Here is a 25,604-nt window from a genome sequence, read left to right as displayed (position 1 = left end):
TTTTCAGCAGCCATTACCCCAGTCTTCAGTGTCACATGATCCTTCAGAAATCATTCTTATATGCCGATTTGCTGCTGAAGAAACATTACATTTATATTTACATTTAGTCATTTAGCAGACGCTTTTATCCAAAGCGACTTACAAATGATGACAATAAAAGCGTCTGCTAAATGACTAAATGTAAATATAAATGTAATGTTTCTTCAGCAGCAAATCGGCATATAAGAATGATTTCTGAAGGATCATGTGACACTGAAGACTGGGGTAATGGCTGCTGAAAATTCAGCATAAACATATATATTCTAAGGCTATTTTACCATACAATGTTTTTTCTTCCTAAAGTAAATAATAAACATACTAAGTAATAAAAAAATAATAATATTATTTAGATTTTTTAAATTCTATAAATATTAGATATTACTTATATCAATAACCAACAACACTAAATATTATAAAGAAATACTATATATTTAAATAAATATATAATTTAATGGACCACAGTGGAATTTCATTTCCCAGAATGCTATATTTAAAGTCTTCAAAATGGAGTCAATCCACATGAAACAGACTATAAGACTGAAATCAAACAAGTTTTCTGTTTTTGCTCATTTTGATGTTGTGTTGGACTAATGAAAGTCCTCTGTTGTGTCTGTGTTGAATTTCTTTGAACTGCAATTCAGTCAATTCCACTTCCTATCATTCCAATTCACATTTCAACTCCTGGATTGAAAGGCACCCGCCACTTTAATTCTAAATTGTGCAAGGTAAATATATTCCCCTCAAGCCAGGATTATCACCAAGCATGCTACTGGCTAATGACGTGTGGTGATGCACAGTATTTCTGATATAAACATGGAGATTTAGGGGAGGGGAGAATATGAAATACAGAAAAATCCACTTACGGGAGGCCCATCAGCCCCAGCCAGTCCATGGAGCCCCTGTTTCCCATTGGGACCCTATAAGAGAGAGAGAGAAAAAGAAAGGATAAGTGAGAAAAGAAGGAAGAAAGAGAAGAGCGAGGAAAAACACACACAATTACTGGTGTGCCCAAGTGATTCGCGGGGCAACTTTTATAAGCAGTTCAATCCTAAAGCATTTCATTATCATCTTTTTCCTCTTGGTAAAGAAGAGATCTAATCATATGGTACGTCTGGAAACACTCCACCACTTCTGGAGTCACATTTCAGACTCTCTGGCCTCCTTCCAGGAGCCCTGAGAAAACGCTTGTCTGAGAGACCAACCAATGACAGTTACTGCATGTGTGTAAGCATATCTCCTGCTTGTCAAAGCATTAGCGAGTCTTGAGGTGTGTGTGTGTGTGTGTGGTTTTCCTCTAGTCAGCATTGATCTGCTAGCAACCTACAGCTTGGAAACCGAGGAGTCTGTTGAATCGTTTATAGGGTTAGGGCAGAAAAACGCCGTCTGTAATAACAAAGACGATGGCTGCCGGGGCAAACTCACTTTCTCTCCAGGTGGACCGATCGGGCCTTGAGGACCAGGCAGACCCTGCAAGACAAGATTTCAGAAGTCAGATAGTACAACATGGGGTCTTCAGGGGAAATCTGATAGTAAAGTTTACATTGGAAAAAGCTGTGTGAGCACCTCTCAGTCAAATCTGAGAAAGAATGTTGAACAGGATACGTTATTCTTGTCTGAATATACGATTTTCCTCATGACTTTTTCTGTCAAATTCTTTTAATGACAGTTTATTAAGCTCCACCTTTAACTGAATACAACAGAAAATGCATAAAAAGAGCATGTAATAAATTGATATATTTCCAATTAAAATAGGAAGTTTGTGTGGGAGATATTAAAGTGGTGGGTCCCCTTTTTCTTTTAAACTAGCCAAAAAGCTATAGCAAATGTACGTCACAGTCATAAACATGATTTGCTAATTGCTAGTAAGTTGTGGGTGGTATTGGGGGAGGGACTTTCTCATTCTGGAAAGCATCTGATTGGACAAAATTCTTTGCAGTACATGAACATGAATCATCTATATTTTTGGTTTATTTACACTGCTGTTCAAAAGTTTGGCGTCAGCAAGGCTGCAGTTATTTGATAAAAAAATACGCTAAAACAGTATATTGCGAATTATTTTTATCTAAAAATAGTTGTTTTCTATTTGAATATATGTTCAAATGTAATTTATTCCTGTGATGCAAAGCTGAATTTTCAGCAGCCATTACTCCAGTTTTCAGTGTCTCATGACACTTTAGAAATCATTCTAATATGCTGATTTGCTGCTTGAGAAGCATGTATTATTATCAATGTTGAAAACAGTTGTGCTGCATAATAGTTTAGTGGATTTATTTTATTTATTGATGAATAGAGGGTTTAAAAGAACAGCATTTATTTGAAATTGCTAAATAAAAGTATTGATTTCTTAAAACAACGGACCTTTTACTGACCTTTTTGAACAGTAGTGTATATATATATAGTGTATCTACAAAAGATTGTTTTTGTCAACTTTTAGGAGTTCAGTAGTGTGTAGATTACTTCAAAGCTAATAGACAAAGACTAAAGGCCACACAAATGTCATGGAAAAAGAGAAGTGAATGATTCTTGATTAGAAAAACACAATCAGATTGTCTGAGAGAAAGACAGAGAGAGTGAGAAAAAGAGCAGACTGACAGTGATCATTCGACTGATACCTACATGTGGACCGGGGTTCCCCTGTTGCCCAGAAGGTCCAGGCTCTCCTTGAGGACCCTGTTAGAACATTTAACAAAAACACTTTAGTACACAACACTATTATTATTCCTACACTTCACTGCTCCACGGAGCCTATGACATTTTATAAAGATATGAAAAACAGTCCCAGTACCTCAAACTCCAAAAACACTCTGCATGTTAATTAAACAACAGACACGTGAAAATTGCAAATCCATCTTTTTTCCATTGGCTGTCCTTCCTGAATTGCACAGCCTACTGTAATAAAATCTATTATAGCAGCTTTAAACCACTGGCAAAGAGGAAGAGACCGAGATAGGTACAAATTTTATTATTTAAAAAAAAAAAAACTGCATAAGAAAGGCAGTTGTAGTTAGAGTGAGACCTTGAGTGAATGGAAAAAAATATCATTTTATATTTATATAAATATATTTATTTATTTTAATTAACTCCAGTGATACTCCTAGTATTTAATGAACCTGATGAGTTTATTTGCTAGCTAAGAAGTTGGACCAAACACTTGTGTATACTGATGTATAACTTTGATCTACATTATTGAATCTACAACAAACACTTATTCATGACATTACATTTACATTTAGTCATTTTGCAGACGCTTTTATCCAAAGCGACTTACAATTAATTCACATGAATGAAATCACAATCAGTTATGTCACTGTTGGGATGGTTTATAGTTAATTCATTTTTGGTTCTTCTTTTTTACATTTTTGTTTTATTTTTACATATTTTGTTTTATTATGATTATTTTTTTTAATCATTCATTTTTCAATCAGTCAATCCCAATGACCAATTTGAATTCTTCACAGACCACAGTTTGTAAACAAATGAATGAGAAACGAATAGAATCATGGTAAAAACATTGCACTGTATGCCTACATGAATCCTACACTTCCTGTCTTGCGTATTTTAGTGGCAGACTTCATGCCTTCTTAATTTCAGCACTTCCAGGTCAAAGATCACCCCCCTGCTGCCACAGTAACAGTGACATTAGCTCTCTCCTGCCAGGCCTACGGTGTTTCTCTCATCTAATAGCCTTATTTAGATATGACCTTCGCTTGGGACAACAAATATGTTTCAGAGAGGTCAGAGGTTGTCAGCAAAAGACAGTTAACCAGGAAACCCCTTCATGAGGTGACCAGAAGAGGCTCTCTGTGATACTGTGATAAGTACACTAATAAAGCAGGGGAGAGAAAGTCTTTACCATATTTCCTTTAGGGCCAGGTGGTCCATCCAATCCAGGAAGACCCTGCATGTGTATAAAACAGAAGTGTTTAGCTGTGAATTTCATGTTATTTGTACAGTTGTAATTAAGCAAGTGTGGTACATACACGCTGTCCAGGGGTCCCAGCAGAACCTCTGGGGCCCAGCAGTCCTCTTGGACCCTGGGAATCAATAAAAGAGGCATGTCATCATGAGAATGAATTAGACCATTATACTGACCTCAAGCCAAAAGACCCCTTGGTGGATAGAGATATGGAGCATGGACCCCTTTTACATATGTGTTGTATTTTGAGTTACAACAAGTACCATATTTATGTATGCTTCTGTAAGAGATTTGGCCAAATGTTCTACTATAAAGAGCCAATAAAACAAACTTCACTGAGGGCTGTGGGCTGAAAGTAAATGTTGCATTATATATAACAATATTATATTAAAATTGACATTTAAAAAAATCACATTCACCTAAATTAAAATTAACATTAACATTAACCCCCTCTTGTGATGTGGCATGGCAGGACAAATCAAAAGGCATCATGGAGCAGCTTTAGCCCGCAGGCCCTGGTTTAAGTATATATTGTGATTTATATACTTTATGATGGTGATTAAACTACAGTATCATTAAAATATTATCATTATTGATGATTCAGATAATTGTACATTTACATTTTTTAAAGTGGAAGGGACAACGAAATATTTTATATATCGATATTATATATTTGTTTAATGCAAATGTAATTTTTTCACTAATTAGTTTGCATACTTGGTCGACACCCTGTATTTACATTGTATAACAGTCACATTTTCAACAGTATGTCTACTTTGTGATCTAGACTGATTAAAGCTTCAGTAATATCTGCATACTGTGTTTTGATCAACTCAGAGAGGCATATTAAAAATTATCTTAAAGGAACAGTCAGCACATAACACAAAGTTTAAGAAAGGACACCCTGAATATGCTTTTGATTGATTCATTCAAAATGGTTTAGAGATAACTATGTAAAACAGAAACTACTGGGTACTTTGGGTTTTTGCTGTAGACCCAAAGGTTCACTACATCAACTGTGGGACTCAATCCAATTAGGTTCCACATCTTCAGGGCTGATTCTGTTATTTGTTAGATTTCTGCTGATGGAGTATTTAGTCAAAGAGAGAGTAAAATATGTGAGACTATTAGTGTGTCGTGAGAAAGAGAGCTGGAGAAAATAGAAAACTGCAGCGCTCCTTTCCTATACAGAGCCATTACCTCAATGAGCAACAAAAACTGAGATCTAAGAGCAGGGTGGGCCGTGAAGAGTGATTATAGTGGGCAGTCATGTTCTTTTAGGCATAAAGTGAAGTTAATCACCCTCGCGTTCTGTCCTGAGAGCCCCAAGGCACATCTGAATAACTCAAAAACTTGCTTACCATTGTTAACTTGATACTTCACTTTTCCTAATTAGGTTATATACTAAATTTTAACTCGATAATACATACCTTACATGAAAAGGTCACATTACTTGTGGTCTTAGACACTTCATGATTTAAAAATACACAATCGTTCAAAAGTTTGGAGCCAATTTTTTTTTTTTAAGAAATCTCTTACACTTACTAAGGCTGCATTTATTTGATCAAAATACGGTAAAACAGTAATATTTGAAATATTATTCCAAATTAAAATAAATGTTTACTATTTGAATACATTTGAATATATAATGTATTGCCATGATGGCAAACATGAATTTTCAGCAGCCATTACTCCAGTCTTCAGTGTCACATGATTCTCCAGAAATCATTCTAGTATGCTGATTTGGTGCTCAAAAACATTTTTATTTTTAAATTAATTAAAGTTGAAAACAGTTGTGCTACTTGATATTTTTGTGGAAACTGTGATTCAGTTTTTTTTTCTCCAGGATTCCTTGTGAATAAAAAAGTAATAAAAAAAATCTATAAATATTAATGTCACTTTAGATCAATTGATTTTTTTTTTCTAACTGACCCCAAACTTTTGAACGTTAGCATATTTAGGATTTTTTATTCTTTTTTTTTTTTTTTTGTATCTTTTGCCAGGGTCAAACCGACTTCAAACAGAAACTACTTCATTATATTATAAACTTATTTCATAAGTCTGTGCCTACACCGTGATGCAAAAGAGGGTTAAAGCTTCAAACAATGTCTACTTAGCTTTGAATAGTTCACATAAAAAATATTTTAAAGGGAAAATATGACAAGAGAATACAAAATGTAAATAGAGATGGAGATGCTTACACTTTCTCCTGGCATTCCTCTCTGTCCAATCTCACCATCCTCGCCCTGCAGACAAGAGCACAAACACACTTGCCAACGTGTCTGCACACACATATGCAAGTACAAATGAATCAAAATAAGAAATTAATCTGTCACTTGGACAAACACACCCTCGGTCCATCCTCTCCTGGAGGGCCTGGTGAGCCGATAGGACCTCCCTCACCCTAAAAGAAAACGAAAGAGATTAAATGACAGAGTAAAGAGTAAATGTATTATTACTGTCCCTGCCTGCCTGCCTGCTTTTGGCTCCATGCATTGTTAGGGCCCATGACCACTATTTATAAGACTGCATCCCTATAAGAAGAGGCTATAACATAGCGGGGCCTGTAATTACCCAGGGCAGGATTAAGAGGACAGCACTTTGGCTGGAAATACACACAGCTCCCTGTGATCTGCGGGCCTCTTTCACTATACTAGCCCAGGCCAAGCAAGCCACACTCTGCTGTGCCTAGCGAGGGCAGCTTTCGTTTGCCAGAGGAACGCAAGCACGCCAAACAACCCCCAGTGCCACTATAATGAGGTCAGCTTCTCCTGCCACTATGACTGTCAGCACGCTAAACAAAACATACAGCGGCAGACACGGAACATTATAAAAATGCACTCGGTCTTGGCAGGAGCCGTTGAGAAGCTTTTCAAATAGAGTTAACGCAATATTAGATTTCTGTAGGAAAACTGCTGCTGAGGAATAAAATGAAACCAGGCAAGAATTGTTCCCATAATCATAAAGCGCTGCTCGAGACAAGCTGGAAGTTTGATAATTGAACATTAAAAATACATTTTTCTCACGGGTGGTGGTCAGGCTTGCGTTCTGCTGTCTAGAACAATTCGCTTTCATTTCAAGTATTACAACAATGAAAGGAAACTATGTATGAGTTTTCTTAAGAATAGCTCAGCACTTACCCTGTGTCCTTTCTCACCAGGAAGACCAGGAAGTCCATCAAATCCTCGGTCCCCCTGTTAGACAGTAATTACAACGAGAATAAAAATAGGGCTGTCAAAGTTAATACCTAAGTTCATGTTTTTATGCATTTATTATGTTACTTATTTCTGCCCATGTATTTTCTTTCAAACTAGGGCTGTGTATTGATTAAAAAAAAAATCTGACAAAATAATTGCATAGCTTGTGTGCGTGTGCACACTTAATTGGACCTAAAAATAAATTTTTAATCACAAATGCTATTTATTATAAATATATTTACACAATACATTTCCAAATTAATGTTAAAAAATTAGGTATATTTAAAAAAATATTTCATGCCATCTTCAGTCATCTTATATACAGGTGCATCTCAATAAATTAGAATGTCGTGGAAAAGTTAGTCTGTGTGCATTGAATTTATTTAATACACGAGTTTCACAAATTGAGTTGAATTACTGAAATAAATTAACTTTTCCACGACATTCTAATTTATTGAGATGCACCTGTATATAAAAAACAATACATCTGACTTTTTTAATTTTTTTTTTTATTTCTGAGGATAAAATGGCCACTTACAGCAATTATAATCAGACCAATGTTTTTGTTTGGTAACACTTTAGTGTAGGGACCAATTCTCACTATTAACTAGTTGTTTATTAGCATGCCTATTATTAACATATTGGCTGTTTATTAGTACTTATAAAGCACATATTCTGCATGACCATGATGCATGACCTACCCAAACCTAAACTTAACAACCTCCTTATTAACTATTAATGAACAGCAAATTAGGAGTTTATTGAGGCAAAAGTCATAGTTAATGGTTTGTTAATAGCGAGAATGGGACCTTAAAATAAAGTGTTACCTATTGTTTATAATTTCCTTGTTACTAAGTCAAACAAAAAAATGAGTCTGATAATTTAATAATTATTGTTATAATTCCACAACATTATCAATCTTATAACAACCTTTAATTTAAATTATTATTTTAGCTAGTAGAGATAAACAGAATCAGTAATTATATGACCCAGACACACAGTAACAAACACTCCCACTCCCAGTTTTCAGTACAAAAGAAGCAGTTCTGAAACCTCAATCAGTGCTAACTGTGTTTTAAGTAGAGGTTTTAAGTCAGAGGTGATTTTACCTTGGCTCCTGATTCTCCAGGAATTCCTCTGGCTCCGTCGGCTCCATTTCGGCCCTGTAAAACCAGGTTGCATCATCAGCCTGATGCTGCAGGTTAATGTGCTTAACATATGTTTTAAACAACTGCAGAATTAATGTGAGACAGGAGATGATGTGAAGAGAGCGCGTACACACAACCTAAATAAGGTGTGTTGAGGCTACAGCACGTTTGGGGATTGAGTTATTGTGGCAATTTGACTCATTTATAACCAAACTGTGAATAAACTGTGTCAAAGGAGAATCTGAGAAACGTTTGGCATTAAAACTGGCAGATGTGAATGTGAATCCAGCAGACATATGTCATTCAGTTAAGCTGAAACAGGTAAATTAAGGTCAATGCTAATAGACACAGACAGTTTCATGGAAAATCTGGTGCGCGGTTGGAGAGTGAACAGTGGGCTTCTTGCGTAGAGCCTTTCAGCTTCACTTTGCCTGAGTACTTCAGCAGCAGTGTTGCAGATGTATTATGTATGTCACCTTTTTGCTTTTTCAATGTCATGCCACAATCAAACACTACCAATTCACAGCATGAGCAGATTTTTCCTATTCTTACCCTCTTGCCTCCTTTTCCAGGTGGTCCAGTAGCGCCCTGAAGTCCTCTCGGTCCCTTAAAAACACACAACATTCTTTAATGAAAGCGTACTGCTAAATGACAAAGCAGTGTTGAAAATTAAGTAAAAACAATTGTTAAATCGTTACTTTTTACGTGACATAACACTTAAAGCCTAATAGTTCTTCCTCACCGTAGCTGACTGAGACTCTCTCTGCTCCAGAGTAGAAGCGCATGTTTTTTACATTAGAAAGTGCTATTTCATTGCGGACGAGTGTTTACCCCTTCAGCATATTTCACATTCAATTGCATATAAGCTATACCATGAAAAGAAGCATGCTAATTGTTATGACAGCGTTAAAGTTTATGGCGGCTGCACCTGTGGGCTCCGAGGCAGAGCAAAACTCTGACGTAACACCCTAATTCAGTTAATTAATCTGCAACAGATAAGGACTACAACTGGATTCACCTTTGAGGGTTTATTTGTCATTTAAAATCAGCATTTTTAGAAACATTTTTTTTTTCGGGGTGGGCCTAAAGAAAACAGTCACTTAAAAGCATGATGCACATCTTTAACTACAATATTTAATCGAATGCAATGCAACTTAAAGGGATTGTTCACTCGAAAATGAAAAGTCTGATGACAGAACTATGGCTTTTAATATACATCTAACTATCTTAACTCTGCGGGCTCAAATATTTTGTCGCATTATAAATGTCTTTACTATCACTTTTGTTCAGTTTTACTGCATTCTTGCTGAATAATAATATTAATTTATTTTAAAGAATAAGAATAATGATCAGATAATGAGTCTCAGGAATACTCATATCATTGTTCTAATTAGGATTACAATTAGGATTAAAGCTATTTTTAAACAGGTTGTTAAAAAGAGACATAGTCACCTGTGGGCCAGAATCTCCACTTTCCCCTTTAGCACCAGGTGCACCAGGACCACCCTGAAACACACACATACATACACAGATGAGTTTTACGTCTCACACACCTCTCTAAACACTAATATCATATGCGTGGAGCTGTGTTTGGGTCACACTCTGGCTACCCAAACACATTCCTCTGCCATTGCTTTTAAAGGGCATTTGATTTGGAGGCAGCTGTGGAAAAGAATGAGAGAAATTCTAGTGGCATTCTTGGTATTATTCATCTCAAGAGGATGAAATACAGAAACACAAATGTGACAAAAGAAATCTGAGACGGGAACGTGAAAACAAACAGCAGACAGCTTGAAAGCACATCAGCACCGAAGAACTGTTCATTTTCTGGTCATAAATCATAGCGAGATGAAAGCAACACATGTTCCTATCGGTGTTTGTGTGATGTCAACTGGAGGAAGTTGGGTTTGAAAGGAAGACATGGGAAAAGAAAAGAGACATTCATGAAGGTAAATCTTGCATGTATGTGGCTTTTAGATCGTGTTTATTTGATGTGCTCTTCTGTGCCCCTCATCTACATAATAATAATAATAATAATAATAATATTAATAATAATAAAAATTAATTAAATGCATTTAAATTGAACAAGCATCACACTTTTTGTTCACAGCTGAATTTCACTGTGTGCAATATATATATATATATATATATATATATATATAGGTTTGTAAAATTGTATATTTAATTTAATTGTATTAATTTACATTGAAAATTATTAATGTTTTCCAAATACAAAATAATAATAATAATTAATTAAACACATTTACATTGAATAAGCATCACAATGCCTTAACTTCTTGTTCACAACTTAATTTCATTATGTGCAATATATTTATGTTTGTAAAACTGTTTATTAAATTAAATTTAATTAATTCACATTGAAAATTATTAATGTTTACTAAAATCCAAATATTAACAATAACAACAACAACAACAATAATAATAATAAAAATTATGAATTAAACACATATAAATTGAACAAGCATCACAATGCCTTAACTTCTTGTTCACAACTTAATTTCATTTTGTGCAATATATTTAGGTTTGTAAAACTTTGTAAAAATTACATTTAATTCATTTACATTGAAAATGATTCATGTTTTTTAAATACAAAAATGCATACTGTCACAGAAACATTGGCAACTGATTAGAAACATTTTTTAAATCTAACGTCACCTATTCATGAAATTTATTTCATATGTTTTTTATAGATATATTTTGCTTTATATAAATATATCTCTATTTCTTGTTGCATTACAATTACTTACCAACGCTTACCCAGCAAATGTTGGGTAAAAAGCTTGTAAAAATAAATTCAACATATGAATGAAAGTGGTACAGTAGTAATAGAACATAGTTTTATTTTGTTGAAAAGAAATAATTTTGTTTAATGTTTTCCTTAAATGATATAGTCATTATTAAATGTCACTTAGAAATGGGACACTCACCACAGGGCCGGAACGTCCTGTCAATCCCATTGGGCCAGGTGGTCCCCTCATAGTCAACTGCAGCGACAAAGTAAATGGTCAAAAAAAAAAAGTTTGCAAACCTGACATTAACTGCAGTAGAGTACATAAGTTGTGTTACTGGCAACGTGTACATTTCCATGTAGCATACAGTGTTATGAGAACTATAAACCTGTCTTAGTTTTAACAGTCCCTTTAAACTTGCTCATATACATTCTCTGCACCTAACACGTTTCAGCCAAAAAAAATAAAATAATGAAACAAGGGTACACACCCGAGCCTGGGCGAGGATGGCTTGGGCCTGAGCTTCTTGTGCCGTCACCACTGGACCTTTGTGAGCTTCTCCACCAGCGCGGAACTGTCAGAGAAACATCCACAAACACAGAAATCGCAAGTTTATTTCAGTACTTTTACTGCATGCTGGAATTTAGAGGGGCCACTGGAGACACTACAACATAAAGTGGCCTCAACGGTCTTGTCATTATGGCTTTGCATCTGGGCTGCAAAGTGCCAGTTTGTGTAGAGCTAATGTAGACTTTTGGGTGTAGCGTGGGTGCAGTGGGCTTACGGGGTGGGGTTAGGGCTTTTCACAGCTGTAACAATTCATAACCTGCTTGGACGTTTACAATGATAGTAATTTGTCCAATGTTAGAGGAAGTGGCCATTTGCAGCTGATTTTGAGATAAGTTCAGTGGTTTCTCTAAGATTGCGGGCTGGAAAATCTTGTCCTTAATCAGAATCATTGGAAATGTATGGGTTGGACAAGCTTACCGGCAACATGAGGATGGTGCCAGAGGGCCCCGGAGCTCCATCTGCGCCTGGCAAACCAGGACGACCAGGAGGGCCCTGAGAGAAGAAGAGAGAAGGATAAAAGAGGGAGGGAAAACAGAAGGAAATGAGCCATAAAGTGTGTGGGAAACGAATGTGTAAATGGCTGTAGAAAAAAAGACAACTATAGGCATGGAAAGAGAGATTGTTTCTTTAAAGTTTAAAATACAGGAAAAATACTGTAGGATCATTTTAAATCGTCAGTTAGGTCACCTAAATCAACTCAAAATCCCTAAACAGTTCACAAAAACAAAACTTGACTAAACAGTTTAGAGTCGCAAATTGCACCTAAACTGCAGGAGATTTCTGCAGCGTTCCTTACGCCCAAAATCAAAAATAGCTAATGTGCTAAAGCCCCGTCATTATCCCATAATAATACACTTAGGTTTATTTCGCTTTATATTTATACTGCGGTTTATGTATGTTTTGTGTTGTTTATAGTTCCTTTCATTGCGCTGTTTATTTGTGTGTGTGCTCGTCATGAAACTGACACCCCACAAGAAAAGCGGGGAGGACTACAACGCATGCACTCATATGATGGAATGCTGCTAGGGTAGTTTTGGGAAGAGATCTCTTTAGCAGGCATGTCACGCTCCTCTTGTAGACGGCTCACTTTAAATTGTTCCCATATGACGGTGTAATTGTGTGAGTGCGTGTGTGTGTGTTTTAAGGCTGGGCAAACGTCCTTTCTATGTAACATATACACTGACACCTAGCGCACATGTGCTTCTGAATATAAATCAGGGAGGATGTACTACTGGCCATCGAGGGAAGTGGCCGTCATTGTTAATTAAGCATTTTCGGCTACATAAGAGGAGAAACTGATGGAGATCAAAGCGAGCGGGAAATCGCTTCCCCTCACAGACAAAAAGCCCTTTGTGCTGGAAGACGCAGGTCAATGATGGTGTGAGTGCTGTCCGTTTCCTAGAATGCACTGCAAAGGCTAACTCTGCAGGAGGTTAAGAAGAAGAAGCCAAGCTGCACCACCATAAAGAGGAAAAATATCCAGCTCTTCTCTGTGCAGTAATCAACAGAGAGCATTTACAATTCTGAAAAATGGTGCGAACAGCACCAAACATAAGAATCTATGGGAGAATGAGTATGTGTTGATGTGTATGAGAGGTTATAAGCTCTGCTGCTCCTCTGGAAGTGTTATTAGAGTGAGGATTTATAGGCAGATCTGGTTTCAGCGTGGCCTCTCAGGTTTTTGTAATATGCACACATCTGCTCGTTTACATGCCGCTTGTCATTGGCTTATTATCTCGATGCTTTAAACAATGTAAACTTTACCATTATCTTTATGTGGAAGTCTAACTCCTCTAATAAAGTGAGAAAAGGATTGTGAAAGTTCCGACAGGGATACAGTTACCTATAACTGGTGTATATACGTGAATAAGATATTTTAACACCACAAACAGGATTAAGAGATAGTAGGTAACCCATATGAGGGATGATTTTTTGGGAAATGTCAACTTACCCTCTCACCAGGATCTCCGTAGAGGCCTGAGGAGCCTTGTATACCTGGAGTGCCGGGGAGACCCTGACAAAAAGTACATGCGAAGCGTCAAAGGCAATGTAACATAGACAGAAACACACTATGCTGCCATTTTCCATAAAGTTAAGTTTTCCTATGGAGTTTCACCATGTGTGAAAAGAGTGCGGAACAAGGTGATACTCACAGGGGGACCTGGTGGTCCTGGGGGTCCCTCTACCAGCATCCCCTGAAAAGAATTGGAGGGGAGAGAGGACGAAAAACATGAGTTCGGTAGCATGCTGGGCAGGCCGTAAATCTCACAGTATGAGCAGTACGGAAATAAAAAGAAAATCAGTGAAGAGTGAAGAGGAACCCAAAAGATGTGGTTCATTTAGTCCAACTGAACCAATCGCCTTTTTTCACTATTCAAGAAAAGCGAATACTGCAACTGCTGTCAAAATCAGATGAATAATACGGTGACATTTGAAAGTATTAATGTAAGAATAGTTTTTCCTGGACTGCTACCATCTTCCCTTTCCTGTACAACTGTACAAAGAATAAGTAGATGGGAGGTATGACTACACTGGCATATTACAGCTCCAAAATGTAGGATGCATTACATTGATCAAAAGCGATAGTAAAGACTTTTACATTGTTACAAAAATCTAATAAATGAAAAAAGCAACAGCTGTTTTCAGCACTGTTATTAATAAGAAATCATTCTTGAATTTGATTTCTCGCATGTGACACTAAAGACTGGAGTAAAGGCTATTGAAAATTCAGCCTTGCCATCAAAGGAATAAAATAGTTTAAAATATATTAAAACAGAAAACAGTTATTTTAAATTGTAATAATATTTCACAATATTACTGTTTTTTTTTTTACTGTATTTTTGATCAAATAAATACAGCCTTGGTAAGCATAAGACTTTAAAAAAAATAATTTAACATTTAAAAATACTCCCAACTTTAAACTTTTGAATGGTAGTGTATATGTAAGGGATAATTAATGGCTTGCCGTGCATTAAAGGATTTTAAATGTGGAGTGACGTGGAGGCCAATTGAATTATGAAATTAATTGCCTCCACAATTAATTATTGATCGATCGATCGAGAGAGAGAGAGAGAGAGAGAAAGAGAGAGAGAGAGAGAGAGAGAGAGAGAGAGAGAGAGAGAGAGAGAGAGCGAAAGAGATGACAGTTGTGTGTGCTTTACCTGCATGTGTCAGCGCATCTCTCTCTACAAACAATTAATTACTTCAAAAACAGCGCCACCTCGTTGCTGAGAAATATAATGTAGTGATCTTGTATCCAGGCTATTTTATTAATAAAAATCATGGGGAAGCGTTGACAACAAGTTTATGTGTGTGCACAGCACAATCTGCAATCTCCGACTCTCTCTCCTTCTCTCTCTCTCTCTCTCTCTCTCTCTCTCTGTGTGTGCGAGTGATGTGTGTGGGTTTGTGTGCATCAATTGAAGCAGTGCATTAATATAGAACGGTGATTAAACGGACTTGGAACTACCTGTGCATTAAATGGTTTTACTGCATACCTGCCAGCCAATCAGAATCCAGTATTCAGACAGACCATGAAGTAAATAGTAATATACAAACAATTATTCATTTTATTTGGTCACACTTTATTTTAAGGTCCAATTCTCACTATTAACAAACCTTTTAATATGGCATTTGCCTCAATAAACTTCCAATTTGCTGTTTATTAATAGTTAGTAAGGTAGTTGATAAGTTTAGGTATTGGGTCAGATTAGGGTTTTAGAATATGGTCATGCAAAATATGTGCTTTATATGTACAAATAAACAACCAATATGTTAATAATAGGCATGCTAATAAGCAACTAGTTAATAGTGAGAATTGGCCCCTACACTAAAGTGTTACCTTATATTTTGGGGTTAATATAATGTTATATATATAACTGTTTGCTGTCTGCAACATTCTGAACTGACACACTACTGAAGGGAAAAATATGATGCATTATTAGTAGCTGCATTTCATTTGGTACTTGTAAAAGCTTCACGCAGAGTTTACCTACCGGCTCAATGACTGCAGGTTCACCTTTTTGCCCCTTTTCACCACCATAGCCACCACCAACCTACAACAGAGGCAAAACAAACTGAGATTTAATGACAGAGGAAGTACTACTCATGTAGACCAAACAGCTGTAAAACAGCACATTAAGCACTACAGCTAATGCCCAAAATGGACTGTATAACCCTATAAAGCCAAGTGGTGAACATGCTCAGTGATTACTGTGAGGATGATAAGAAATGAAGTGTGAACTCCTCCATCTTTTCCTATAACGTCCACTTATAAGACCCACAGGGAAAGCCATTTGACAATATTTATACAGTCATTTAACACAAGTATCAAATCCAGCCCATTAGTGTGTGTGCATATGTGTTTTGTATTTGTGGATCAGGATGATATATCTCTCCAGGAATGAAGAAAAGGAGCACAAAGCCACTGTGGTCAGTGTGTGTCTGTGTGAACGAGTGCTTGTGTTGAGCTGTGAAAATAAGTCTCAAGTCTTATAACAGATCAACACTGCAATCACACAGCTAACATTTAATTTCCTGTCTCCCACACACCGCAAGCAAAACGGCTACAATTGAGAGACTTTCATGTGTTGCTGTGTCAGCAGACATACTGAAACATAGTAAGGTTAATGGACATTATTCCTAGTAATTAGGAGCATTAGAATTACAGTTTTGTGTGTTTGCAATAATAATAAAAATAAAAACATCCTTGACATTCTCTTGCCACACAATTGACTTGTTTTTCAACATAAAGATGGAGAAGTCAACTCACATTGCTCTCTGTGACCTGCGTTTCAGCAGGTCGGCCCGGTCCAAACTCGCTCTCGTAGGTTGATCCGGTGGGTTTAGCTCCATTAGTATTGTAGTCATAGAACGAATCTTCATAAATGCTGGGGTCTATCTCTTTTGTATCATATTCGTTAATGTCGTATTCCTTAAAGTCCTGGTTTTCTGCACCATTAGTGCTTTTGGACTCCACAATATCCACATTCTCATTGGTGGCAACGGTGGGATCCACTCCAACTTCTTCTATCCCTGTAATGTAGTCGTCTACTATTTCCTCTTTTGGAGATGGATTCTGCCCAGCCCGGGGAGGCAGGAAGTCAGCGAATGAAGGGAACAGGGAGGTTAGTCAATGCAGACACCTAATCAAACTAATGAACTCATTTAATGAAGCTCTACAGGTGAAAATACAATTGCACTGGCAAAGCATAATTTTAAATGGGATCATTTTAGACATCCAGTAAGTCAAAAAATATGAAAAAATTCTGCGTCAATTAAGTAAAGCAAAAAGAATGTGTTTATAATTGGGTGCGTAGATTCAATCAATAGAAGACAAATACAAAAAGCCAAGGCAAAAAAAATTCCGCACACCAAACGAAATGCAAAGTTCAAGGTCCTTTGAACAAGAACAGGGTGCGAACTACGGGGGAGCTAGAGGGAGCTCGGCTCCCCTTATCCTATATAGTGCTTGCATAAAGCAAGTAGTGCATACACTAGCTGTTATGCATCTTTGTAAGTCATTGTAAGCCCACGCGCAAGCGCACGACCCCCCCCCGTTATAAAAAAAAAAACATGTGGGCTCCCCCAAAGTCCACGGTATAGTTCGAACACTGAACAAGAGTATGTTCCTGAAGATTTACATAGAGGTGACAACAAAAACTAAAGTGCACAAAGTGCTCACTGAAGATAGTCCTGCCAGGACTGAAACGTTTGTTTTTTTGTTTGTGCACTTTAGTTTTTGTTGTCACCTCTAGGTAAATCTTCAGGAACAAACTCTTGTTCAAAGGACCTTGAACTTTGCATTTCGTTTGGTGTGCGGATTTTTTGCCTTGGCTTTTTGTATCATTTTAGACATGACAGTGTGTAATTGGTCTAATTTCTGTTATATGCCAAATATGATATGCCCTTACAAATGTACAATATATATTTAAAAACCTGCTTTGTTTGTCAATAAACTACATGACATTTAAGTAAAAAAAAATTTGATTCATATCTATTTATATTATCTATTTATAATAATAATAGTAATAATAATAATAATAATAATTCATATTTGTTTCATTAAAATATATATGAATGTCAGTATATAATTATACATTTTATATGCATAAACAAATTATAATTTTCAAATTATATGCCATTTAGTTTATGATATGGCCTTACAAATGTACAATAGATATTTAAAAAACTGCTTTCTTTGTCAATTAATTTAATGACATTTAAGTAAAAAATGGATTCATTTCTTTTTATATTATCGATTTATACTACTACTACTACTACTACTACTAATAATAATAATTCATATTTGTTTCGTTTATATATATATGAATGCCAATACATACTTATAAATTTGATATCTATAAACAAATTATAATTTTCAAATTATATGCCATTTAGTTTATATTGAAAGTGTCAACAAGTGTTCAAGTACTTTTTGGGGCAACTTTATGTGACAAACAACTATAACATTCAATATTTTACCATTGCAGTGAATAGAAACCTACAATCTGAATCGTTTTGGTAAATAAAAATGACAAACCACAACAGCCTTGCATGTGATAATGCTGCACTGGTTTCATGTCTTACTTTGTACATCCTATGCCTTCCAACTTTTTTTTTTTTTTTTATACTGGAAAACTATTTTGGCTTTAAGTCTGACAGCTTTCCTCACCCAGGGGCCTTTATGCAGTGAACAAAAGTACTTAAGATTTCTCTAGTTAATCCCAGCCTTTGTATTGTATACCAGGAGTGCTTTACGAGGCTGCGTCAGCCCATGTAGGTGTATCCTTTGAAGCAGACGTTTGGCCATCACTAAATGCAAGACATATTGTTCCAGTTAAAGCTGGATGTTCTTCATTTAGACTTCATTTGTGCGATGTCTTAGAACAAACTGTGACAGAATCATCAAACTATTGAAATAACATAAATAAGGAAAATGCTATGATTTCACTGCTTTCTGCTGAACGTAAAGCGTTACATGGAATAGTGGTTTTTATTCGACTTTTACCCATAAAAGTCAGACTGAGGTACAACCATTCGGTAAAGAAAAAACACCTCAAATGTGGATGATTTTCTACTTTTCTCTCATAGCTTAGTAATAACATGATCTAAACATAGCAATTATTTACATTTATCAAAAAATAAGGTGCAAAATAATACTATTATAAAGTCAGAAAAGCTTTACCAAAAGAATGCTATTTAAAAGAAACCCACTTAAAATAGACAATGGAAAATAAAAATTAGGAGCATTCAGATCTTTACCTCATTGGCTGGAATGATAACAGAAGGGGCTTCAGTGCCATAGTCCTGCTCAATATAGTAGTCTCCAGTGTCAGCAGTGCTGGGCTATATCACACAAGAGATTCATCACTCAGAATGAAGAAAAAAAAAATCTAATGTTGAGATGTGAATGTTCGTTTATTGTTCATTTTAAAACAACTGCTTATTCTTAGCTGTTTATAGCCGAATTTGAAATATGAGCAGTTCAAGTGCAAGTAAAAGTTAGATTTGGCAAGTGAATAACAGCTGGCCGGTAACTTTATTACATATTTCAACACAATAGTGGATGATTTAAATCACTCTGAAAGAAATCAAACTGTCTACAAATGGGGGGAAAAAATCTCAGTGTAACATTTATAATCAAAAATTGATAGGATACATTGAGTTGCACTGTTTGTCTACATTTATTTTGTCTCTATGACAGTGGAATTATTTCTTGATAAACACAATATGAAATACAGTTTCATGCATGGTCAATACATTTTCTCAAAATCTGCAGGTCTATCAAAAAGTTACATTCGGAGCCTGTATTTGAATGAAAGTGATGGCACATGAGGAGACAGAAAGGCAAAGTGACTGAGAGAACAGAACAGTGGAGTGTGAGAGTTGGGGTAGTAAATCTATCCACACAGTGTGGAAGTGGGCAGGCTGAAGAAAATCTCACAGTGATTGACATGCACCTGGGCCATACATATGAGCAAGAGTGTTTTACCTTGGTCTTAGTACCAACATTGTCAGTGGGATTTTCAGTGGCAGTCCCTTCTTCTGTGTAGTCATAGAACTCATTATAATCTGTGTATTCAGTATTGTACTGAGAGAAAGAGATGGTTGCATGTTAGAAAGAAAGAATTGAATTCAAAGCCCTTACAGAGTCCTCAAAACACATCTGAACACTTTTTGAATATCTGATATATATATATATATAAAAGTGTAAACAATAGATAAAATATCAAAACCATTTAACTTTTTTTTTTGAAAAATGTCTGTACTTTTTATTATTTAATAAACACCACTTTATTTGATATTTTGTTAATTAATGCAACAATGTTCATACATTTTTAAGTGTGGCTACATTTTTAAGTGTTCAAATGCTTTTTGGGATCACCGTACCAAGGGGAAGATGCATTGTAGCATACATTATTGGCATATCACATATAATACAAATATAAGAATATAAATCATGCAAAATGTGCTTAGGTATGCCGTTGACATGATGGGTGATCAGTGAACTACAAAACCCTTTTGTAGTTTAAGTATTTGAGAACTTTAATTTCTTTGACCTTCCCATCCATTTAGACCATCAAATCAGTAATGTCAAAAGGCTTAGTTTGATTTGATGATTTACATGACATATTTTTACACATAGGTATTAATCTAACTGTATCATTTAACAAATGGTTTTTTTATTCAAAGCATTTTATGGTACAAAAGCACAAAATAAATGCTTTGAGTCCAACTGGGCCTCATTCATGAAACACAAGCAGAATGAATTTCTGAAACATTAAATTCCATTATCTGAATACAAATCTCATGAATGTCATGAATATAATAATGCAGTTTACTAGTGTAACTATCCAGTGCCATCCCTACTGGAGATTAAACCTGTAATCTTTTTTTTTTTTTTAAGATAACAAGCATTAACACTGTGCCCAAAATAAGCAATGAGTAACAGTAACATGTAATTAGAAGAAAGAGACATAAGTAAACAGTACAAAGTATTCTTGTCGCCAGTGAGAATGAAATGAAAATTCAACCTCTATAAAACATAAAAATGCACTTCAAATGTCAGATCATGTGAGTATGTGATAGTGAAAATGCAAAAAAAAAAAAAGTGTCTTAAAGGGTATTAAAATAATATAATAAGACTGCCTGCTAATGCTCTACTTTATATCATAATTTTGAGCCACGTGCCATATCACTGTAAAACACTCCACTGGTCCACTGGTATTCCACTGGTACTGTAGTTAAATGTTCAATATCCAAAGAAGAGAATCATTGATAATTACCAAAAAAAATAAGTAATATAGTTCAATATTGCCAATGATTGTTGGTATCACTGTACATTCTGGCACGTTGATGCAGAACATATAGTAATGCTAAAATAAAATGAACTCAGCAATTAGCGTGAAAATCCTGTGCCGTTTTTTTTTTTTGAGTGTAAAGTTAAACAGAGCTCATGGTATTCACTGTGTATGTTACACATGGCAGTTTGCAATTTATAATTAATTTATTGGATAATTCTGTTTCTTATAAAGCGTGCAAATTAAATGTTACATTCCTAAGCCACTTGCACACAAACAGTTTTTGAAAGTTGTTAAGCACTTAAATAGCAGTCAATTTAACAATTCAACAAAGAGCTATTGTTAAGTCCTTCCCAATAATAAATGACTTACGTTGTTTATGACAAATAAGCAATCATACACATACGTTTCCAATTCTCTGCTTGTTTTCCTCTCTAATTGTAATAAGGTGCGTGAGCATAAGGTGAGGTATAGTAGATTGTAGTGGTATAGCAAGTTATCAGGCATTCTGTGATGTGCCTTTGTCCATCAGAAAGGGATGAATTTAAGTCCCTATGCATCAGCTGAGCTAATAAAAATAACAGAGAAAAAATAACTGAGGCCTGGTGGACTGGCTGCATTCCACTGGCTGCAGAAGAGAAGCGAAAAAGGAGAAATATCCAGCTGCGAGTCGGTTTACGGCATTAAAGGGTCTTGCCAGGCTTGGAGCCTGCCATGGCTGTAGCCAGCGAGCTGGATGAAAGGCATAAATATCGTCCTGGGCCATTAAAAACGCATCCCCGTTTCCCACACGTGTCTTAAAGCATTTGGTACGGCGCAAGGGAGCTCCTTGCAGGGGAAAAGAACGGGCCTGCGTCCAAAGTTCTCTGCTCTTCCTAAAAGATATAGATGTTAGGCTGCTGATGCTGGACTGAGTTACAGCACTAGTAAATTAACACGGATTATAAAGCTATATATCATCTGCTTTTAAAAAGCTGACTATATAGTTGTTTAATTAGTTTTTCCCTCTCTGTATTAATTCACTGATTTCTCCATTGGTTTTGCTCTGGCATCTTCCACGATACGTGAAGCTACATTTTCCATCCACTGGTGTGGTGTAGTTCTCAATACCCCAAGCAGCCGTTACAGTGATTTATCATCATGTTACAATCATGAGTTCTTTAACAGCTGAGAGACATAACTTCACTTTTCCAGGTATTCCAGAGTTAGCTGTGGAGGGGGAAACTAGGCTTTTCCCAGCAAGCATGCAGGAGTCATTAAAGAAAAATATATTTCCACGCCACTCAAAAGTGGGCTCAGACTCTGTGGCAGGGGGAAAAATAGTTTCCACCGTGAGCTCATTGGTTATTCTATGAAATATTATTGGAAAACATTGAAGCATTGAAAAAGCTTAATATCAAAAACCAGACAAAACGCACTATTTCAATTTGGGATTAGCTGAAGAGTTTAATCCCTCTAGATCACACTTGTTATTCACAATAGGTTCCGTAAGGACAGTTTGTTCTGACCTGCAGCTCTAATAAAACATTCTGTACCACAATAATAGACTGAATAAGAGGGGTGGACATTTAAAATATTTTTTTTAGTTGATTACTCTAACTCATAAAAAATGTAAATACTAACATTAGTATGACAAATGTGAATATATGTAAAAAATAAAAAATAAATTAAATTATTTACAAATATAATAAAATATATTTGTAAATATATGGAGACCTTCCCTCACCTTGCCATCAAGTATTCACAGCGCCACCTAATGCATTTATTTGTAACACTGATATTTAGATGAGACATTTATTGGAAAAGTATCTACTTCCGGTCTTTCTGGATACGAGGCAAAAGCACCAAAGGAAATCAATTTGAAGAGCTTGAACAGTGTTTTTACTAGAAAACTAGTTGTTGCAGAACAAAAACCCAACTAGGAGATTACTCTTATATATCCCTACTAAACACTGATGGATAATTCAGATATTTGGCAATGTTTTTGAATCCAGGCCTAAGAAAACCCCAGACAGAAGCTGTGGGTGTAGACCGTATATAATCCATTAATACATCATCACACAACCATACACACAAACACACACAACACACTCGTCTGGGTCAGATCCAGACACGTACTGACCTCTTCCTCAGGTTCCTGGGCCTGTGGTGTCTCTTGATGGGGTGTTTCACAGTCAGGGCTGTAGTGTTCACAGTAGTCATAGGCTGCACGAGCATCTGCCACCAAAAGAAGCTGCTGGATGTCTCCCTGAATGACATCACAGAGACATTTATCAGAAATATACTGGATGTCTATAAATAAAAATGATATATGCCATTTCTAGACAGACAGACAGAAAGACAGACAGACAGACAGATAGACAGATAGACAGACAGACAGTTAGATAGATAGACAGACAGACAGACAGATATACAGACAGACAGACAGATAGACAGACAGTTAGACAGATAGACAGACAGACATACAGACAGACAGACAGACAGACTGACAGATGGACAAATGCACACACAAACAGACTAACAGAAAAGAAATATCTGAGAAAGCATTAGTACTAATCTGGCACATAACAATGAACAGCTGCACACTGCAGAATCCATCTTTTGATATTGTACTAAATCAAATAAGCATGTGTCTATGTGTCACAGAAAACAATACGCTTGATAACAACGAAAGTATCTGCAGGGCATTGAGCATTAGCCCCTCTTTCTGTCATGAAAGAGAATGATTTCTCTCTTGCTTCTTTCTCAACCTCTCAAAATTTGCTCACAGACAGAAAGAAGGCAGACGTGCTGCTCAGCTGAAAAAACAAGGAAGGACAAAAGCGCTGTGCGAGCACACATCGAAACGGCCACTAATCTGTGTCCCATTCAAAAAGCACTATTGTGCTCCACAGTGAGTCACATTTCACAGAGCGTCCTACGTTAAAGACTGAGGAATGGCAAGAAAAATAACCAGCACCCGTGCTGATGTGAAATATCTGAGGCCGTCTGTTTTTCATAAAAATTTCGGGAAAGGAAATAAGATCCCTTCTCCCACCTCGACACAAAGGCCAAACAGCTCCGTGCACAAGCCGAACCTGAGGAATTCTTCAAGCGGGAACTGTCTGACTCTGCTGAGAATGTAAACTACTGCTGGAGAAACCGCAGAATACCTCTGCTGACCTGCGCAGACTTGGACCCCCCGTGCCATACTGATATAATGCATCGTAAATATGTAAAAAAAAAGTCAAAGAAGGGCAAAGGTAAATAAACACAGATTTCTTTGATTTGATTGGCGTGTAAAGTCGAGTCAAGCGGGGTGGCCTGTGGAGGAGAATGCTAACATGCAGACGACATTAAATTACAGGGTCTACATCTGTAGGAGCTTAAGGCGCTGGAAGACATTTTATGGTACCAAAATGATGCTTCCTGCAAGCATGACCAATAAATCCTTGTACACACTGGAGAGCTCTGATATCCCTCTATACAACAAACATCTCACGATTAAGAACTAACACATGTTTAGGAGCCAAATGCATTTTAAATGCAACTTTATATTTCAAAAAAAGTTGTACAATTAATGTAGGTATAAGAAGAGGTGTTTTTCTCAAAAGCTGTGGCAGAAATCACATATTTAAAGTCAGAATTTCACAGATTTTCCCATACTGTAAAATCAGCACAGAAAATGTAGAAATTTTGCCTAGGCTTGGTCATCTTATCTCATCTAAGGCAATTGTTTTCAACCTTTGTACCAAGGACTCCCAAATATCATTATTACGAGGGACCGAATTCCTAAAATATGAAGACAGCAAGATATTTGTATATGTATAAATATACAGTACATTTTTATTGTGTGAGAAAAATATTAAAGGGTTAGTTCACCCAAAAATTAAAATTAGGCCATAAATTACTCACCCTCAAGTCATCCTAGTTGTATATGACTTTCTTCTTTCAGACGAATCCAGTCGGAGTTATATTAAATATTGTCTTTGATCTTTCAAGCTGTTTAATTCCACTCAGTGGGTGTTGCATGCATCAGTCCAAAAGAAGTTAAATAAAAAAGCGCCCATCCATAAAAAAAGTGTCTCATACGGCTCCGGGGGGTGAACAAAGGCCTCCTGTAGCGAATCGATGCGTTTTTGTAAAAAAAATATCCATATTCAAAACGTAATAATCACTTTAATGTAGCTTGCGCCAACAGTTGTACACGGAAGCAGTTCCGGGCTGATGACGGATGAGGTCAGCATTGCGCATGCGCTGGTGATTCTCGTGAAAACCAACTTTTGTTAACAGGAGCAAAGGAAGCAAAGTTTCCTTACTTTAGCAAAGGAAAACCAGTCTCCTCTATGCTTATATCGAAATCCTCCGACATTCTTCTTTACAAATCGTCGTTTTGTACTTCTGATAAGTGATCGTTGTTTTGTTTTGATCTCTCCCCTGCGCTTCCGCATTCGTCACTTCTGAGCGGCGCATGCGCAAAGCCGACCTCATATGTCATGCTCCCGGAGCTGCTTCAGTGTACATCTGTTGGCGCAAGCTACATTAAAGGGGTCATATGATGCTATTTCAATTTTTCCTTTCTCTTTGAAGTGTTTCAAGCTCTTGGTGCATAAAGAAGATCTGTAAAGTTGCAAAGACTAAAGTCTCAAATCCAAAGAGATATTCTTTATAAAAGTTAAGAGTCAACCACGCCTACCTAAAAC

The 25,604-nt window shown here is 36.4% G+C and overlaps 1 protein-coding gene across 1 annotated transcript in view; it reads right to left on the bottom strand.

Annotated features, from left to right (window-relative positions):
• The window catches only part of LOC107700498 (collagen alpha-1(XI) chain-like), an 81,598-nt gene that overhangs the window by 33,711 nt on the left and 22,283 nt on the right, over positions 1-25,604 (bottom strand). Inside the window, exons 5-25 of the mRNA XM_016502171.1 lie at positions 23,045-23,170; positions 19,614-19,712; positions 18,884-18,967; positions 16,392-16,697; positions 15,616-15,675; positions 13,774-13,815; positions 13,572-13,634; positions 12,038-12,112; positions 11,541-11,624; positions 11,249-11,305; positions 9,753-9,806; positions 8,853-8,906; positions 8,262-8,315; positions 7,096-7,149; positions 6,306-6,359; positions 6,157-6,201; positions 4,020-4,073; positions 3,893-3,937; positions 2,656-2,709; positions 1,462-1,506; positions 903-956 (exon numbers count right to left, since the gene is read on the bottom strand). Of these exons, the coding sequence (XP_016357657.1) occupies positions 903-956; positions 1,462-1,506; positions 2,656-2,709; positions 3,893-3,937; positions 4,020-4,073; positions 6,157-6,201; positions 6,306-6,359; positions 7,096-7,149; positions 8,262-8,315; positions 8,853-8,906; positions 9,753-9,806; positions 11,249-11,305; positions 11,541-11,624; positions 12,038-12,112; positions 13,572-13,634; positions 13,774-13,815; positions 15,616-15,675; positions 16,392-16,697; positions 18,884-18,967; positions 19,614-19,712; positions 23,045-23,170 (1,563 nt within the window). The remainder of the gene's footprint in view (positions 1-902; positions 957-1,461; positions 1,507-2,655; positions 2,710-3,892; positions 3,938-4,019; positions 4,074-6,156; positions 6,202-6,305; positions 6,360-7,095; positions 7,150-8,261; positions 8,316-8,852; positions 8,907-9,752; positions 9,807-11,248; positions 11,306-11,540; positions 11,625-12,037; positions 12,113-13,571; positions 13,635-13,773; positions 13,816-15,615; positions 15,676-16,391; positions 16,698-18,883; positions 18,968-19,613; positions 19,713-23,044; positions 23,171-25,604) is intronic.

This window comes from Sinocyclocheilus anshuiensis, unplaced genomic scaffold, assembly GCF_001515605.1.
Source record: "Sinocyclocheilus anshuiensis isolate Anshui unplaced genomic scaffold, SAMN03320099.WGS_v1.1 scaffold718, whole genome shotgun sequence".
Classification (NCBI taxonomy): domain Eukaryota; kingdom Metazoa; phylum Chordata; class Actinopteri; order Cypriniformes; family Cyprinidae; genus Sinocyclocheilus; species Sinocyclocheilus anshuiensis.
This window is presented reverse-complemented; position numbering and strand designations above follow the sequence as displayed.